General features: G+C 49.7%; 1 protein-coding gene across 2 annotated transcripts in view; it reads right to left on the bottom strand.

Annotated features, from left to right (window-relative positions):
* Window positions 1-597: 597 nt before the first annotated feature.
* The window catches only part of LACRT (lacritin), a 618678-nt gene continuing 600542 nt past the window's right edge, over window positions 598-18733 (bottom strand). The window contains exons 1-5 of one of the 2 annotated variants that reach the window (XM_087441955.1): window positions 4284-4732; window positions 2840-2896; window positions 1611-1724; window positions 1171-1272; window positions 598-728 (exon numbers count right to left, since the gene is read on the bottom strand). In XM_087441955.1, the coding sequence (XP_087298081.1) occupies window positions 673-728; window positions 1171-1272; window positions 1611-1724; window positions 2840-2896; window positions 4284-4326 (372 nt within the window). In that variant the 5' untranslated portion in view covers window positions 4327-4732 and the 3' untranslated portion in view covers window positions 598-672. Of the gene's footprint in view, window positions 729-1170; window positions 1273-1610; window positions 1725-2839; window positions 2897-4283; window positions 4733-18733 lie in introns of those variants that run through there. The other variant, XR_015554882.1, reaches the window with a different exon arrangement.

The following is an 18733-nucleotide window of genomic DNA, read 5'->3' as shown; positions in this document are numbered from 1 at the left end:
GCACTCATTAGTGTTCTTCCCCTTGCCCCCCTGTGTGCAAAGTGTGGTCCTGGGCTGCGGTAGAGGGAGGCAAGGGATGCAGGATCATCACAGGGATAATTGTAGTGGAGTCAATTGGCCTCTTTAGTCAAGTGCCAGCTATCACTGCAGTGGCTCATTAGTGACTGATCAGGTCTAATTAGCCATCGCCATTTACTTTGGCCCAGTGTAGAAGGTATGAATGGAAGGCAGGAGGGATGCATTTTTAATAACAGTACAAGAAAGTGGCTTAGCAAAGGCTCAGGCTTTGACTATTTTCAGGATGATAAATCCTAGTTCTTTGGAGGTTGATTTAATTTTTGGAAATGCTCAAATGTCACTATGAGCTGTGTGTAAGGAATAAGGAGGCAGACCAGAACTGGAACGGCATTTGGAGTAGAAGGGGGCCCAGCACGTGTGGCTGTGGCTCAGTGTGAATGAGAGGGCTTGTTAGAGGCCGTGTCCTCAAGGCAAGCTGACCTGGCCGAGGCCACCTAGTGCCTCCCGGCGCTCCAGGTGGGCTTGTCTCCCCCTCCTGCAGGGCCCACCCCACAGAACACAGGACACTGCAAATTGGATGCTTTCAGTTTAATTGCTCTGGGCCGCAAGCAAGTTTAAGGCGTTAAGGCCAGAGATCCCATTCTTTTCAGCCTTTCAAATTGCTAGTGGACTGGATATCTTCTTCACTTTTGCTGCAATTTCAGCTCCACCTAGAAGAAAGCCGAGATGAGAAGGGCCTCAGGCACCAGCTCCACCCTTTCCATCCTCCTCAACTCCATCTTCTGCCTTCCAACCTCATGGAGCCTCTGGGGCCTCACACAGAAGTCAGAGGGATGGAGGTTCGATTCACCAGAGGCTGAAGGACCTGCCTTCTTCCCCCACCTGAGCAGGGGCGAGAGGAAGAGAAACCAGCGGGCTCTGCAGTGAGAAGGCTGGGAGTCAGACCCTGAGGGAGTCTAGTGTCAGAAAACCACGGCGGTTTGAACGTGGATGAGAAATTGGAGACGTGAAGACACAACAGGAGGGAAGCTTCAATGGGGGGAGCTGTGGGGTTCCAGGTCTCAGGTGTGGGTGGAGATGGGGGCGTGTTCTCGCCCACCTTCCACCCCTGGATGGGGGGTGGTGAGTATTCTGGTCCCCAGATGCACTCACGTTGGATGAGATTTTTTCCATCTTCAATTCTTTCCTGCAGTCCTTCTCCTACTCCTTCAATGGCACGTCGTGCTATTGAGATTCTTCTCTCTGTTGTGGATTCTAATTTTGGAGGAGAAGAATCACAGCAGAATCAAGCCCTCTCCCACTCCCCCCACCCCCGCCCCCAGATGTTATCCCTGTACAGATTCCTGAAGTGGAGAAGTTTTGCTGAGGGGCCCAGCTCCTCTCTCACAGGAAGGTGGGTGGGCCAGGAAAGAAACCACGTATGGTGCCAGCAGCAAAATCTACTCTTGCAGAAACTCTGTGTGCGCCTTTGTGTTCAGGTGAATGGATATGTCTGCTTCTCCCTGGGCTTGTCTCTGTGGGTGGAGGTGTCATGCAGGCCTGCTACCAGAGACTTCTCAGGGTTGTTATCTGGCGTGGAGACAGAGACTTACTCACGGAGCTTAGTCCTGGTTCCCCCGGGGTGACCCCGGGTATGTCCTGAGTTGCTGCCGTCTCTTGGGGTGAAGCAGATTCCACTGGACCTGTGACCTCTTCATCAAGTTCAGCTACAAACACACCAGTTTGTTGATTTTAGCAAAGTTGAACTGTTTTTTTCCCTTTGGAATGGGTGGCAGGCCCCAGGATACCTAATATGTGCTGGGTGCCAGGACACAGAACCTACGTGACATAAACCCAGCCCTCTTAAGGGAGATAGGATTTCTACACATGATGTGCCTGTTATGGACTGAATGTTTGTGCCCCCCAAATTTGTATGTTGAAATCCTAACCCCCAGTGTGATGGTATTAGGAGGTGGGGCCTATGAGGTAATTAGGTCATGAGGGTGGAGCCCTCAGGAATGGGATTAGTGCCCTTATAAGAGAGACCCTGGAGAGCTCTTTCTGCCGTGTAAGGATAAAATGAGACATTGGTAGTCTGCAGCCTGGCCCTCACGGGAACCCGACCTGCTGCACCCGGATCGCGGACTTCCAGCCTCCAGAATGTGAGGAATAAATTTCTGGTGTTTAAGCACCCAGTCTACGGTGACTTGTTGTAGCAGCCCGAAGGGACAGAGACAGTGCCTCTTGGAAGGTGGGCAGGGTTAGGGAGGGATTTGGGTGAGGGTATGGGAGTATCAGGGAGCAGGTCAGAGAGAAGCTGGGTCTTGAAGTCAGGATTTTGGCAGGAAGGATGTTCTAAAGGGGCTGCCTTGGGGGCAGGAAGTGAGTCAGCAAGAGCTCAGGGGAAGGCACGTGTGGGACAGGTGTGGGGAATGCAGACAAGTTCAGTTTAGCTGATGTGGGTGTTACTGAATGAAAATAGGCTTGGAAAATGCTGTCTGAGGCCGGATAGCGGGTACCTTGCTAAGGAGTTGGGAGTTACGGGAGTGTTTGTGGGTGAAGGTATTAATATGCGTGGGACATTTCCTTCATGACTTAGCCTCATCTTTTTCTCCCTTTTATTCACAACAAACCTTTCCCCCATTCTTCCCACTGACCTTGCCTGCCTGGGTGATCCTGTTTCGTCCTTAGCCTCGTCCCACCGCAATCGATGCTCCTCCCATTATCACCAAGAGCAGGACCCCACTCCCTTCCCCCTGGGCTCCTCTCCCAGCCTCCACTGACACCCCCAGCTGTTAGACTCTCCCCCCAGGGCAGGGACAGGAGGGAGAGAAAAACTCACCAAGGGTCACAGGGGCCTTGGTGGGAAGAGCCTCCGGGGCATCAGAGGAAGCATCTTCTGCAATGGAGGAAAGAGATGACAGTGAGGACTGAACCTGACCCGCTGAGCCGCCTCGCTTCCCATTCCCAGTCCTCAGCTCTCAGGAGCGTTTGTGGACAGGAGGACACATTTCCGTGCTGGCTGAACATGCCCTCCGGCCACATCAGTAGGTCCACCAGGGCGTTCTTTCTAATGTTCAACTTTAACTCCTCTTGCAGGTTTTTGAAGCAGGTTCTCCTCCGAGAAGTGTAATATTCTTCTGAAAACTGGCAAGTGGAGCATGAGCTAGATTTCAGCCCCTACTGCCCTCTGCCTGGCAACCTATGCGGGGGACAACCTGCTCAGCTATATGCGGTGGCCCGGAGGCCCCGCAAGAAGGCCAGTGTGGCTGGAGTGTGGTGGGTAAAGGATGGGGTGTGAGGAGTGAGCCTGGAGAGCAGGCAAGGCCAGGGGCTTCCTGGCTCCCTGACCAGTGGGGTAAAGAGGCCGCATGTGGAGAACTGGGGCCCAGAGTCACTGGCAGAGGCAGGAGGAGCCAGGACAGCAGTGGGAGAGAAAGAGAGGAATGAAGATGGGAGCTAAGGCCGCCCTGGACTGCGAGGGCTCTGATGGGTGCAGGGGAAGGGCCATACTCACGGGCATAGACCAGGGCCCCAGCCAGAGCTGCCAGGAAGAGGAGAGCCGTGAACCTCATGCTTTGGGATGAGGAATAAGTGTAACCGCAGAATCCTCAGAGGGTCCGCGAGTACCGGCGCTAAGGCTGCTGGGCCCTTTTAAGGACACCAAGGGCCAACGGGAATCAAGCTTGGAGGGGTGTGACTTCCACGTCCTCCTCCCCTTGTCTCCCAGACTGTCACCTGCTAAGTCAACAAGGGCTAGCTGGGGCTGGCTGATATCCTTGCAAGGAGGTCCTTTCCCTATTGGCTTCCAGCCATCCCTTTCCTCCCTCCCTCCCTCTCCACCCCACCTGCCCTCTGGGTCACATCTCTGGGATGTCAGGGACTGGAGGCAGAGCAAGTTTTGTTTGCGGAGGTTCTGCAGCGTGTCTATTGAGGGTGCTGCTAGGACTCTTAGTCCTGGCATCTCTCCAGGAGGAGCTTGGGGGCTCTGGAGATCACATAGTTCTCCTCTGGCCTTGATCTCCACAGGACTCAGTGCAGGGGCTTGAAGGTTGCCCCAGACTAAGCGAGCCCCTTTCTCTGGGAGGTCACACAGAACACACTCAGTCTTTGGGGACTGAATTCACGGCTCCTTTCTCCTCTTGAGGGATGTCTTTGAAGGCACATGTGCCCTGTCTGGCATTGTCCGCTGGTCTTAAAGTTATCCACCTCCTAAGAGGGACACCTGCAGACCCACATGGGTCCCTGTCAAACTCTAAACTCACGCCCAACCAATGGGACCCCACCTTTCCAAGAGGATTTCCTGGTTAAATGATGATGGTTGTTCATTGAAGTTGGAACCTGGTTCTGCCTTCAAGTGGGGAGCTGATCCATGGTGTGAACAATCTAGAAAAGCAGATAATTCTCTTTGACTTGGGGTTTCTTCCTCTCCTGAGCTGGGATTCAAGAGGCCTGGATTTTCAGTTCTGGCTTTGTCATATACCTAAGACAGTATACTGTCATATACTGAAAAACATTAGGATTTTCATTTGTCATCTAGGAATTATGGCTCCTACATACAGGATAGTGGTGGAGATTAAGTGAGATAATATATGGCAAAGCATTTTTTAGACAATAAATTTCTATGGAGACATGTGGGATTCTTGAACTTTGCAGAAAGGTCATCTTTCTGGGTAGGTTTGGTTCAGGCTGGTGGTAAATGCTAAATAGAAGGGGGCCAAGGAGAAACAAGAGTCAGTTGAAGGACTGACAGGTGGAGAACAGGGTACTGGATACCCATTTGTGATCCTCTATTTGCTTGGCGTTGGCTCTCATCCAGCCCAGGTGGTCCTGCAGGCTTCTCTGCCCCACAGCTGCTCTGAAGATTGGTGTGGAGAAGGGGTTACCAGGGAATTTTTGACATGAGGGTATTTTGGGTGCCTGGGTTCAAAGAAACAATTTCCTCAGTAGATAAAGGAAGAGAAAATGAATGGGATGGGACATTAAAGGTATGAGGATTGAGACCTTTTAGGCCATTTCACCCATCCTTAACTTCCAGGTAATATAACTGTCACATCCAGGCGGCTGATCTGTTCCAGACGTAGGGGGTGAGTAGCGAGTCTAAGTACAGGCTCCCCCAGTAACTCCGTGTGTGAGTTGATAGTTGAGATTTATCTGGCATCTAATGGTGGCCAGTAGGTGAAGAAGGGGGACAGGACTTGGCAATTGACTGCCTGCCTGAGGGTCCAGGTCTGGGAGCCTTGAAAGTGGTGGTGGCCTTAACTACAAAGGGGAGGGCTGAAGGACAGGAGAAAGTTTTGATTGCATCAGCACCCTGGGATGTGTGTGTGCGTGTGTGTCCATGTGTACACAGTGTGCCAGAAGAAGTTCTGACTCTAGATCCCAGTCTCCATGAGCACATTAAAAAAGCCTACAGGAGCAAACTATGATATTTGCACAAGCTTTTTCTAAGAGGAAATTAGAACTTTGGCATCAACACTAGACCTGTCACAGAGCAGAGTCTTTCCAAATGTCACTGCTCAGACCTTTTCCTCTCCCAATCCTCCTCTTGGCCTCAGAAATTAAAGAGGCAGGCATTGACATAATGGAGGTGAAGTGGAAGTTACGGACATTTGTTCTACATAAATTTTCATTACTTTATAACAGGGCCCAGGTTATACTTTATAACAGGCCCCAAATTATAGGGCCTGGGACAGAACTGGATACATATATTAAAGAAGAGACACACCACGTGGATGCAGGTGAGGGGCTGTTCTCTGTGATGTCTTGTCTTCTAGGGTATCTGACCTCCATGATGCCTGTTGGTCAGTTTGTCCCTCTGTGTTTTTCTCATGTCCTGATTATTCTCTGTCCATCCTACTGCCCCCTTCTCCCTGCCTCAGGTCTATTCTCTGTCCGTCTCTGCACCGGTCTGGAAGGATGACCTTTGTGGGCTCCCTTGCCCTGTAGCTTCTAGTTGAGTTTGGCCAATGGGAGACACTGGTGGGAGATCAGAGGATGGGAAGAGAGGTCAAAGCATTTATTCCTCCTGCTCACTCCCTGCTTTGGCATATGTGGTCAGTAGATGTCTGAGATGCTCCCAGTGATCCTCACTCCCCGCTATTCATGCCCTTGTGTAATCTGCTCTGCCAGAGCTTCAGCTGGAGCTAGTGATTTGCTTCTAACAAACAGAAAATGGCAGAAGTGATGGGATGTCACTTCTGAGATTAGCTTATAAAAGACTTTGACTTTTGTCTTGCTTATGCACACCCACACCCACACACACACACTCATTTTCTTTCTCTCTCTTTCTCCAGATTGTCTCAGCTTGCTTGCCCCATTGAAGTGAGCTGCCCTATGGAGAGGCCCCTGTGGCAAGGAACCGAGGGCAGCCCTAGCCTGCAGCCAGGGAGGGACAGAGGCCGTCAGTCCCACAGTCTGTGAGGAGCTGAATCCTGCCAGCAACCGTGTGATTGAGCTTGGAAGTGGATCCCTCTGCAGTTGAGCCTTGAGGTGACTGCAGCCTCTATGATACCTTCATTGCAGCCTTGTCAGAGACTCTGAGCAGAGGACCCAGTTAAGCTGCACCCGGACTCCTGGCTCACAGCAATTGTGAGATAAGAAGTGATGTTATTTGAAGCTGCTAAGTTCTGGAATAATTTGTTATGCAGCCACAGATAATTAATACAGCCTGGTGTGGCTGTGTTCCTCTATGACCACAGCTTCTGTCTGATGGCCCGGTTCCACAGCTCCATCTCTTAACTGGTCTTGGGGAATGCCATTTCTGCTCCCTGCTGCTTCCGTGTTAGGGACAGTAATGGCTTCCTGCTGTTGCTAGTCCTTGCTTGCACCTCTGCAAATAATTTTTTTTCATGAAAGAGTCTCTTAAAAAGGCCATTCTGAGTGTTCCATCTGTTTTCTGCCAGGACCCTGACTGATTCATCCTACCCTGTCTGACCCATGCTCAACGTCTTTTCCCTGTTCCTCCCCTCCTGCGTGTTAAACCTTGTCCTAGAGTCAGAGAGGTAGCAGAGACTTCAAAGGAGGAAGTGACACAGACTCTTGGGGGTAGAAAGCTCCTACATCCAAGACACAGACATAAATTGAGTCTGTGAGGGCCATCTTACCCTGACTGCTGTGGCTCACATGGCTGGTCTTCTCTGCTGAGCATGTGGCTTGCCCAAGCTCTGCCACACTCCCCTGATGCCCTTGATCATTCACCTTGGCCACTGGGGGAGGTAGGAAGACAAAGAAATAGAGTGGAATTTTTTAAAGTTTTTTTAAAATTTTTATTTACTGATTTGTTTATTTATTATTATTACTATTTTTTTTAGTGAGGAAGATTCGCCCTGAGCTAACATCTGAGCCAGTCTTCCTCTATTTTGTATGTGGGTCACTTCCTCAGCATGGCTGATGAATGGTGTAGGTCCCCACCCAGGATCCAAACCCACGAACACAGGCTGCTGAAACAGATCACATGAGCTTAACCAGTATGCCACTGGGCCAGCCCCTGGAGTGGAATTTTTTTAAAACTCTAATTCTACTTCTTTAACAAGCACACAGCGTGTAATTTGTGCCAAGCACTGTTTTCAGAGCTTGATAGATTTTAATCTCGTTTAATCCTCACAACAACCCAACGAGATAGATACTATTAATACTCCTACTTTGCAGATGAGGACACTTAGGCAAAGGCAGGTTAAGGAACTTGCCCATTATCACACAGCTAGTCAGTGGCAGAGCTGGTTTCAAACATGGGCTTTCTGGTTCCAGAGTCTGTGCTATCAACCTCAACTCTCCACTTGAATATTAAATTCCATTTTATAACAAATATTAGGCCTCCACAACATTAGGTTCCTCTAGTCTTAACTAATCAGTATCTGTATTAGTTAGGGTTCTCTGGAGAAAACAGAACCAATTGTGTGTGCATGTATTTATTTATTTTAAAGAATTGGCTCACAAGATTATTGAGCTGGCCAATCCAAAATCCATAGTTCAAGTCTGAAGGCCGTCTGCTGGCCAGATTCCTTCTTGCTCAAGGGAGGTCAGTCTTTTGTTCTCTTCTGGCCTTCACCTGACTGGATGGAGCTCACTCACATTCTAGAGGGCCATCTGCTTTACTCAAACTCCGTTTATTTAAATGTTAATCCCAGCCAAAAATCCCCTCACAGAAACATCCAGAATAATGTTTGACCACATATCTGGCCCCAGCCAAGTTGACACATAGGATGAACCATCACAGTATCCTTTGACATTTTGATTTTGGAAGGTTTAGCAGACACCAGGTAGGGCCTGGAGGGGAAAAAAAATATGTTGTGTGTAACTTCAGAAAGCTTTTTCCAGACTTTAATGTGAAGGACTCTTTTTTTTTTCTATTCCTGGTTTTGCAGGTGAAGTGGTGCATTCCAGGGAGCCACAGAACAAGTCCACAAAGACCAAAGATCCGGCCCTCCCGCCTGTGGTCTAAGCAAAAGCAATTCTCATTCTCTCCCCTCTGGTCCAGCTACTTCACTTGGCAGCATCCATATAGGGACTTAGAGTCAAAGGCCAGGGTTAGGGGTTGCAAGTTTCAATGCCTACAGGAGTCAGGCAGGTGTAAGGCAGACAGCAGTGCAGGTGCAGTGATAAATGATAAATGTCCCTCCCCCTTAGAGTTGGGGAGTCAGGAGCAAGAGGTGGAGCTGGAGCAAACTGGGGTGTGCCTGTCCGGTCTGAAGTGGTCAGCTGCCCCACCCTCGAGCTGATTGTTGCCAGACATGTAAATTCTTCAAGGGAAATTGGAAATCTGGGTTTCCGTGTGAAATCTCCTGATTTTCTTTCTTACTATTTTTTATACATTTTATGTAATATTTTTACTTTTTATTTTGAAATAACTTCAGACTTACAGGGAATTTGCAACAATAGTACAAAGAATCTCCACATACTCTTCCTAGGTCTACTGGGGATGGGAGTCCCCAAACGTTAACATTTAATCTTGCTTGCTTTATCATTCTCTGTCTTTGTCTTGGTCTCTTTCTCTGTGTTTTCCTGAACATTTTGAGAATTGGAGCTGCAGTTTTGGTAGACATGACAGAGGACCCCTTCAGAACCGGGTGTTCAGTTCCTGACTATTTTCGGGATGGCAAATCCTGGTCCTTGTGGGTTAATTTTATCTTTGGAAATAACAGTTTATTGACCAGTCAGGATTTGGTAGAGTTTTCTTTTTCTGCAAACAGTGCTTATAAATATACACTGGCAAATATCCCTTTCCCATTTTTAGTGACACTGAGCAGATTCCACATTTTTAATTCCTTTTGGTTAATAAGAGTCAGTTTAAAGCCGTCCCTCCTTTTCCCTCCCCAGCAGACACTTCATTGGAGAGACATGAAAGGGATTGGGGTCTGGTTCTGGATCTCAGGGAGGTGGGACAGGGCAGGCAGAGATCTCCTAAGGTAACTGGTCACAGTTAATGAAGGGAGAAGTCCTGATCTCCTTCTGGCTTGCTCTCCATTCATCTTTTCCTCTGGGGGCCTCCACCGATGCAGGGTATGACGGTCTCCAGGTGGATGGCGTTCAGCTTCACCCCAGCTCCCACCATTGCTGTGGAACCCCTCAAAGAGTGGCAGTTCCCTTGGGCCCTGCCAGTGGCCCACACCTCAACTCTCTTACCAGGTGCTGCCTCCTCTCATCTGGCTTGGAAACCCCCTGTGCAGCCTTGGCCTTTGACCCCTCTTCTAAATGCACTCAGGGGAGCAATGGGAAATTCTGAGTTCTCTTCCTTGCTCTCCAAAGGCTTCAGGAGACTGAGGTGGGAGTGTCTTCTTGCATCTTTCCCATGGGCTACCATGGAAAACTCCAGAAATTTCAGATGACAAGCGGGCACCAGTTTCTTTGTTCACTCTGCCCCGTCACAGAAGTTGCTACAGGGATACCAACATTCATTCTGATTGTCTTCCCAGCTCTCACAGTTAAGTGTGGCCATGAGACTGAGCTCTTGCCAACAACATGTATCTTTTGCTAGTGTAGCCCAGACAAACTCCTAGCAATCTGTTCCACGCTCTTTCTCCACTTCTGTGGTTGGAATGGTGATGAAGATGACAGAATGACCTTATTGTCTGGCATGGAAGATGGCAGAGCAGTGGCCAGCCTGAATCCCAAATGACTACACAGAGAAGACTATTTTGCCTCTCCCCTAAACCTGGTACCTGAGAAAGGCATAAGCTTCTACTGCGTTGGAGCCATTATACTTTGGGTTATTGTTTACAGTAGTTTAGCCTTCCCTAATAATACACTCCTGATGCCTGGGGACAGAGGCTCTTCCAAGAGCTGTCCTACTGTGCTCCAGTCTGGGCAGCTCCAGGTCAGTGTAGAGTCAGCTTCCATCTGGGGAGGGAGATACCAGTCACCTCTTGGACTGGAACCTCCAATCTATGAGTGATTCCCACAGCCCCTCACTTGACTTGGGGTGTGGGAGAAGCATCTCCCTCCCTTCTTCCATGGGGGCATTCAGGAAAAATTTCTTTGGTAGCAGCACCACAGAGCCGGTGACCCTGATGATTCCATTTTTCTTCTTCTCCCCAGGGTAGAGAATGATAGTCTAGAGGTTGATTGGGGTTGGGCTGGCTTTTCTAAGGCTCTAGATGTCAGAAGTTCTCCACGGAATGTGGGGTACTAGCAGCCTGTGATTTCTAGCTGTAGGCCCTAGTGCCAATTCCAGGGCCGTGGAAAAATTCTCACTCAGCACTCTGACGCATAGTAAAATGACATTGGGTGGGGAAAGTGAGGAATAAGGAGGCAACCGGATTGGGAATTGAGGCTTAGCCTCTGCAGACATGGGTGAGTATGAATCAAAGAACTTTCTGGGGCCTGTGCTCTCTGGAGAGGCCCAGTCTGGAAGCTGTGGTTCAGAGTGAAGCCACCATGGGGACCTCCAGGGTGGAGTGGCTTTGCTGAGGGAACCAACTGCTCTCTCATGGGAACGTTGGGAGGTGGGAACATACAGCGAATTTTACTACCCCAGAAACCCTGTTGGCATGCACCAACCCCTGCCCCTGCCCCACCCACTTAGGAGTCTGGGTGTATCCGTTTCCCTGTATTTATGCCTGGAAGTGAGGCCTCAGGCAGGCTGCCCTGAGATCCTGCTGTTTTATACATTGAATTTAAGACCCTGACATTGACAAAGAGACTTACTCAGAGGGCTGGATTTATGCTTCCTTGGTGGCTTTGGTGTCTTTTTGGCTAACCCTGGGGCTTCTGTATTTGTCTTTTGGCTGCTGATGCCTCGTGGGATGCTGCAGAAGGTGAGGGTGAAAGGAATAACAGCTCCCTCCCGCCTCCCCTGGTGGCGGGGGCCGGGGGGTGGGGGGGGTGGGGGGGCTTTATCCGCCTCAAGGCCTCCCGTTAGGGTACACTCACTCTCTCCAGTTCTTTCAGGTTTTTAGCATCTTTCAAGTCTTTTCCTGCCGCCTCAAAGCCGTTTCCTATTTCCTCAGGGCTTTTTCCTAGACTGGATTATGACTCAGGGAGAGGAAAAGTCATGTTAGCAGAAAGATCAGATCACTTTAAAGAGCACCTGCCCTGGTTTTCATCCCCTAACCCAACCCCCTCGTGTGGAGAGGTTTTGCTGAGAGGACTAGCTGCTTCCTCATGGGAATGTTGGTGGGCTGAGACAGAAACTACGCTATGTGGAGCAAAATCCTAAATGAGAGACCTGAGCGTGAGTGCAGGTGTGGGAGGGATGGAGCTTAGATGGAAAGGAGAACCTTGCATCACAGAAGCATCGAAACCTTGAGGCATTCTTAGGTTCTAACTAGAGTGGGCTATGTTGGGGAGGGTCTGGGGAAGATTCTGGGTTCCCTTGTATTGTTGAGGAATGAGAAATGGCCCTTAAAATTTGCTCCCTGCTTGGGGGAGGAGGTTAGGTTTATTCTGGGGGCACATACAGCCTTGTCTTGGAATGTACTCACCTTTTAAATCATGCTTTGGAGTTTCAATTTCATGTGTGCAAACACCTTTTTGGTCATCAAAATTTTTTGGACCAAATCCTGATTTGAAGTCTAAGAAGTCCCATCAGCAGCAAAGAGCAGTCAGTTGTAAGAGAATTGTCCTTGGCCTCCCTCCACATCGAGGACCCCCTGGAACCGATGAGTATAGTAGAGAGGACCAACTATTTGTGAAATGGGGGGTTGGTGGAGACAGAAAATATAGTACGTGTAGACAGATATATCCTGTCATAAATCCCACGCTTGTTTGTGGCCTCGTACCTCTGTCTCTGGGTGTCCGTCTGTCTGTTTTTCTGAATGCCTGTGTCTGTGTGTATGTCTGTGGGCGAATGCATTGTGCAGCTTGCCCCAGTGACACTCCAGGGTGTCTGGTTAGTGACGGGAACCTACCTGGCGTGCCTGGTTTATGTTTTCTTTGGAATTCCACTGAAGGTCTTGAGAGCCTGATCATCTTCTCCTGATGTTTTCATGTCTGTCTGGGGTTCTTGTGGGAAGAGACTTTGGGACTCCATGTGTCCCTGTTTTGCGGGCTGGAGAGTTCCCTTTGACAGGCCCTGAGGGGGCTCCTGCAGCTGTAAACACATCCATCTGTTTATTGGAGAATAAAAATTTCTTTCATTCCACTGGTGCGAAAGGTGCCAGAGATGTTTGAGAAGAGACAGAGGGTGTCTGGTGTTCCCTGGGGGGTCTGGGCTGTGTGTGAGGTGGCAGGCAGGGGCGCAGGTGTGTGGTGTGCGTGATTGGGGCTCATGGTGGGGTGAAAGTGTGTGGAAACACATTTCATCCTTCTGACATTAATTAAGCACCCAATGTGTGTACATTACTGGGGATGTAGAAATGAGTGAGAATTAGATCTTACTCTCAGGAGCTTACAGTCTAGGAAAGAAGAACTGGTCTGTACTGGAAGCCCACAGGAGGGAGGGAAGGATGGAAATTGGAGTGGGGAGCAGGCATCATTTTCACAGGGTGGGGGTGGGAGCAGGGCTTCAGAGAGCAGCTGAGCCTGAAGCACATTAAGCCTGGACAGGTGAGGGGTTGGAAAGGTATCCAGGAAAAAGAAAGGGCATAGGAAGTAATTCATTTTGCCTGATGTGGAGGATCCAAGAAGTGGAGTCTGGGGAATTTAGATTTGAAAAGTAGCCTGGATCCAGGTCATGGGTACCTTGAAAGTCAGGCTAGGAAGTGGAAGTTATGTTGTCCGAGACGGAGATCCACCTGAAAGGCTTTTGAATTGAGTGTTGGTGAGGGCGGGACATGATGAAAACTTTTGAACCCACCTAATGTCTTCTTCCTCCTGCTAGTCAAGACAAAGTTCCCTATTGTTCTCATTTTCCCTGCCCCACCTCCTCTTTCCCTCCTAGGCTCTGTCCTGCTGCAGTGCACAATTCTCTCTTCCAGGAAGTCTCTCCTCTCTGTGGCTTCTCTTGGTAGGTATCTCAGTCCTCTTGCCCCTCGATCCCTCTTCTACTTCTCTTCCTTCCTTCACTCATGTCCTCAATCATTAACCCTCCTACCCAGGGCTGGGGCAGGGGGGAGAGGAGGGACTCACAGTTCACCAGTCCTGGGGCAGAGGCAGCCTCTGGGTCATCTGCAAAGGAGGGAACAGTGGCATGTCAATTAGGGTGCAGATGAGCCAGACCCAACTGGGGCTGCCTAGAGTTCCCAGACCTCTAATCTCAGGAGCATAGGGGTGGACAGACTGGAGAGGAATCTTTGCTAGGTAGGGTCCACCAGCGATGCTTTTTGATATCTACAGCAAATGTCTCTTTCTGTTATCATCCCCAGAGCTGGCTCATAACATCCCTGTGAAAATAGTATTCTCTGATTCTCTTCCATACCTTGTTAGATTCTGAGTTTCCTAATTAAAATGGAAGGGGCATGACCTGGTTGTAGTGATGGGGCAGGACCGGTTCTGATTATTGCTTGATGTGAGGACCCCCGCCCTCCATTCCTTCATTCTTTTAACAGCGAGAATGAAGCACATATTATGCACCAGACGTTGTGTTGGAAGCTGAGGATACAGCTTTGAGGAAGACAGACAATCTTTGCTGGGGGATGCTGACAGTCTATGGGGCATTTGGAAGAATTAACATACTTATGTAAACAATGATTTAATTACATCTGTGATGGTGCCAGGAAGGAAAAATACAGGGGGCAATAAAATGGAAAATAGAGACCTAAGCTGTTCTGGGGCTTTAGTAAGACTGCTTTGAGGAAATTCATTGCCATGGAGAGGTAAAGGGGCAAGCATTTGAAGATTGGATAGGAGGAGGTTGACATGTAGTGGGGGATGGGCAAGCAGATATGCGTCTGGGCGGGTGGGAAACAGCTTTGCTCAGTGGAGGGGAAAAGACTGCCAGAGAGGCTGGACCAGAATGGGCAAACCAGAGACTGTGGAGAGATGTGGCTGTAGAACCAGGCGGGTGCCAGGGCGCGCTGCTTCTGACCAGTGGGCACAGGCCCCCGTGTGGAGAACCCAGTGGGTGGCGGGAGTGGGCTGTAGAGACAGACTTGGGAAAGCTGCCTCTGTGGAGGAGGGGAAGGGGGAATGCAGGCAGGGCCTGTCTTCTGGGGGCTATAGGATGGGTGCCGGGGAAGGGCTCATGGGCACAGAGCAGGGCCTCAGCCAGAGCTGCCAGGAAGAGGAGAGCCATGAATTTCATGCTTCCGTGTGCCAGAGTGGGTGTATCACAGAATCCTCAGAGATCCTGGGATCTGCTGCCAGTACTGTCTCTCTGGGCCTCTTTTAATGATGACAGGGACCAATGGGAACCAGCCTTCCAGCGGTGTGTTTCCTTCTCTTCTTCTCTCACCTCAGAGCTACCCGTTCAGTCAACAAGGGCTGGCTGGGGCCGCCTGGTGCCCACCTTCCCTGCAGGTTGGTCCTGGACAGCAGCTCTGGAGTTGGCACTGTCTTGACTGGCACCCCAGCACCCTTTGCCTACCTCTCCCCTCCCACCTATCACCTGGGCTGCCATCTCTGGTGACATCTGGGGTCCTGGGGGAGACTGTGAGAGGATTCTGGGGAGGGCTCTGGCAGGAGGGCTATACCTAGAAATCTCTCCCTCCAAGCGGAAGTGACCCAGGAGGTCAGACACAGCTTCCTCAGGAGAGTGGAGTGGCCAGGGCATCCCCAGAGTGGGTCAAGCCCATCTCAGAGGCTGCCCTCAGCCCATTTGGAGACCCGTCCTCACTAAGGCCTGGAGATGCTGGGATCTTCTCTGGGGGTCTCCACACTATAACGAGAGTTTCCTAGCCTCTGTAGGCCCTGACTAAGGTGTCTTCAGTCCCAGCTAGTGATCCTCAACTCCAGAAAATTCTCCTGATAAATTAACCAGAGGATGTAGTCATTTCCCAGCTTGCCCTTCAGATGAGGGAGAGTGGCCAGAAGTGTGGATAATCCAGATTAGTGGAAAACCCAAAGATGCTCTCTCTGCCTCAAAATCCCTTCCTGTGGACTTGTGTTTGCCTTGGGGTGACAGAACCAGCCCTGGAGATATGGGTTTGTGATTCGACTTTGTAGTTTACTGGCTGTGAGGGACAATTCACCTGCCCACTTCAATTGTTTTTCATTTGATGATTGGAAATTATAGTCCTTATCCTACAGGTTTATTGAGGAACATATATGCCAAGATTGGCCATCTCCCTCCTCTATCCATTCCCAGGTCTAAGCTGGGGAGCTGAGGACAACTTGAAACTTCGGTTTCTGGTCCAGACAAAGGCAGTTTCTTCCCTGAGACATCTTCTCTGCGTGGACTGGATCCTGCCCTTGCCCATCTCCTGGGGCAGTGGTGAAAACAGGCTAAGACTCATTCCCTGAGGTTTTAAGAGATTTCTCTGTGATAGGTGCTTGCTGGGCCCAGGCAGATAAAGATGAGTAGGTTGTGGTGTTGCCTTGAGGGACACACAGTGGGCAAGGCCCCAGACAGATGAAGAGATCACTGGCATACAGTGGTAGTAGAGGGTGACATCGAGTCCTGGAAGAAAAATCACGCCCCTCCTAGCCCGCAGGGTTAGGCATGAAGTTTTGCGTCCATTTAGTAGCTGGGTGATTTGGGGCATGTCACATAGTCTCTCTGACTTGGTCTCCCCAGTGTGCAGAATCATCTAGAGCACTTGTTCAAATGGGAAGTTCAAATGGGAAAAGCTCAGATGGCTAGACTGGGAGGGGCTCCTCCCTGTGCTCTGAATGTGCCCCTGACCTCCTTGGGTAGCCATTCCCTCCAGCCCCCTTCCCTCTCCTGCTTGGTTAATTGTGAGGCGTCTTTGCTTTCTCCCTTCCACATATAGACATCTTAAAAATAAACAAACAAAACGTTTCCATCACGCCATCCCTGTCTAGCTTCTTTCCAATCCTTTTACAACCAAGCTTTTTGAAAAAAACAAAAACAAAAACACTTTTTGGCCTCAACATCCTCATTTTGCTTTATGTTCTTATCACCCTGTAATGTTCCCACTACCATCCCTGGAACAGAAACAATCCTTGCTAAGGTACTCACACACAATCTCCACTTTCCAGCCTGTGGGTTTGTGACACTGTTAAACACTCATCTTTTGAAATGCTGGGATGAGATCTCTCTCTCCCTCTCTTCCTCCTTCCCTCCCTGTTTTGGCTACCCTTCAGCCCCTCTTTTGACTTACCTTCTCATGCTCCCTCAATGTTCTCTAGTGTTCTATTCTTAGCCCTTTTCTCCTCTTCTCTTACACGCTCTTCTGCGTGACTCATTCTCAGAGTCATGCTTATGGCTCCCACATCTTCCTTCCAGCTTAGACCCCTCTCCTGAACATTATTATCCACCAACTGATGGGCAATCACAGGATGAACCAAAAGTCTATCAAACCTACAGATTGAAAACTGGTCTCATTCAGCATCCCCACCTCTTCCCCATCACCAGCTCATCCTCCTCCACTGTTTTCTGTTCTAACAGCATCAACATTCACCCAGTAATCTAAGTAGAGATCCGAGAGTAATTTTGCATTTTTCCTTCTCCCTGACCACCTACATTACAAGGACATGGGGGTCTGTCAAGCCTCCTTCTTGACGTGCTGTCCCTTTTCCTTTCCAGGGCCTCTGCCTCAGCTCTGGGCCTCACCATTTCTTATCAGCACTAAAGAAACAGCCTCATAACTGATTTTCCCTCCTATGGTCTCAGCTTCCGTCTACCCACTATCTAAGTGGTTTCTAGCACACAAAGTCTGTAGCAGAGCCCACATGTCCTTTCACGAACGGGCTGCTGTCTGTCTCTTCAATTTCAGCCCCTCCTCACTCCCTCATCTGGATTCTGCCACAGTCACGTCAAATTTCTTTCGATTTCTTGCATAGATTTTGTCTTTTCTTGCCTCTGCTTCTTCACCTATTTTCCTCCATGTATCGTCATTAATGCCCTCCTACATGTGGATGGCATGGATTCTTTCCACTCATCCTTCAAGGTGCAGATCAGGAATACCTTCTTCCTGGATATTTCCTTGGCGTTCTTCTTGTCTTCCTTCCTCCTCCCAGCAAGTTAGGTCAGAGTTCTGAGCCGGGTGCTCTGATGGGCTCCTTGTGCTTCTCTCTATCTCTGCATCCATCAGCCTGTCCTGGGGTTGTCTGTTCAGGGCTGGGTCTCCCATACTAGACTTTCAGCTATGCAGGGCAGGGACCATGTTTAATTTGTCCGTGCCTCCCTGCCCAAGTCAAGATGCCTGACACACAGTAAGAAGGAAGTATATATTAATGAAGTGAGAAGAAATGAGTGGTGCTACCTGCCTCAGAATTTGGGCCAAAGGAATGTGGAGCTGGTGGGCTAAGCTTAGATTCAATTAGCAACATTAATCTGTTGGAAATAGGGAATTTGACTTTTATACCCAGCTGCTTGTTTTGATGTACTCTTTGCTGGAATATCTGTGGGGATTTTTCAGTGAACCTAGCCTGATAGTTCCCGCTCTCTGTCTTGCTAGGTGAGCCTGTGCCTGTAGAAACCTGATGATTCAGGCCATAGGAGCTCCCTTGAGTCAGGAAAGAGAGCTTGCATGTTCTCAAAGGCATGCAGAGTCTCTTTGGGTTCCATGGTGGAGAGGGTTGGCACTGGGCCTCGAATTCCTAGATGGTCCATGGCGGGACTCCCCAGGAAGGGCCCTGAGGACAGGTTCAGATATGGGGGATACCTGGCTTGCGAGAGGATGGTGCCGCTCTGTTGAACTGAGGCTTCCAGCGGGGTCTTCAGAAGGAAGCTCAGGTAGTGCCAGTGGTCCAGGGTGGGAATAAAGTGCCTAAGAATTGGGAATCAGGGGGTGAATTAACTCTCATATCAAAGGTGCGTGTAGAGGCCTTTGCGGGGAGGAGTAGGGAGAATTCAGAGGAAGGTAGGCGGGGGCTCCAGTCCTTCCACAGATACTGGGATCTGGCCTCAGAGAGAGGTGTGTGACAGGGTTTCTACCCTCATGGAGCTCACAGCCCAGGATTGGGAATAAAGTTAAACTAAGGAATTTGATATTAATATGGCCTGCAGTGGGGAGGGCCTAGAAGAGGGAAAAATGAAGTTCTCAAGTAGTTCAGGGATGTTGGGGGGAGAAGAGAGGAAATGTTAGATGAAATGCTCAGAGGCATTATGGTCAGGAGAGTGAGGGAGAGGAAGTGCTACAGTCCTGGAGATCTGAAACCAAGTGTGCAAGAAGGTCAGAGATGGGAAGGGCCTGAGGTGGGGTGATGGTTCCAGCTGCAGAAGAACATGGGGCATGTGTGTGTGTGGTGTGGTGTATGTGCGTGGTGTGTGTGTGTGGTGTGTGTGTGTGGTGTG

Source organism: Ceratotherium simum, chromosome 17, assembly GCF_057802395.1.
Source record: "Ceratotherium simum simum isolate JZ-2026a chromosome 17, ASM5780239v1, whole genome shotgun sequence".
NCBI classification, from domain to species: Eukaryota; Metazoa; Chordata; class Mammalia; order Perissodactyla; family Rhinocerotidae; genus Ceratotherium; species Ceratotherium simum.
The sequence above is the reverse complement of the archived record's forward strand: the minus strand, read 5'-3'. Positions and strand labels throughout refer to the sequence as shown.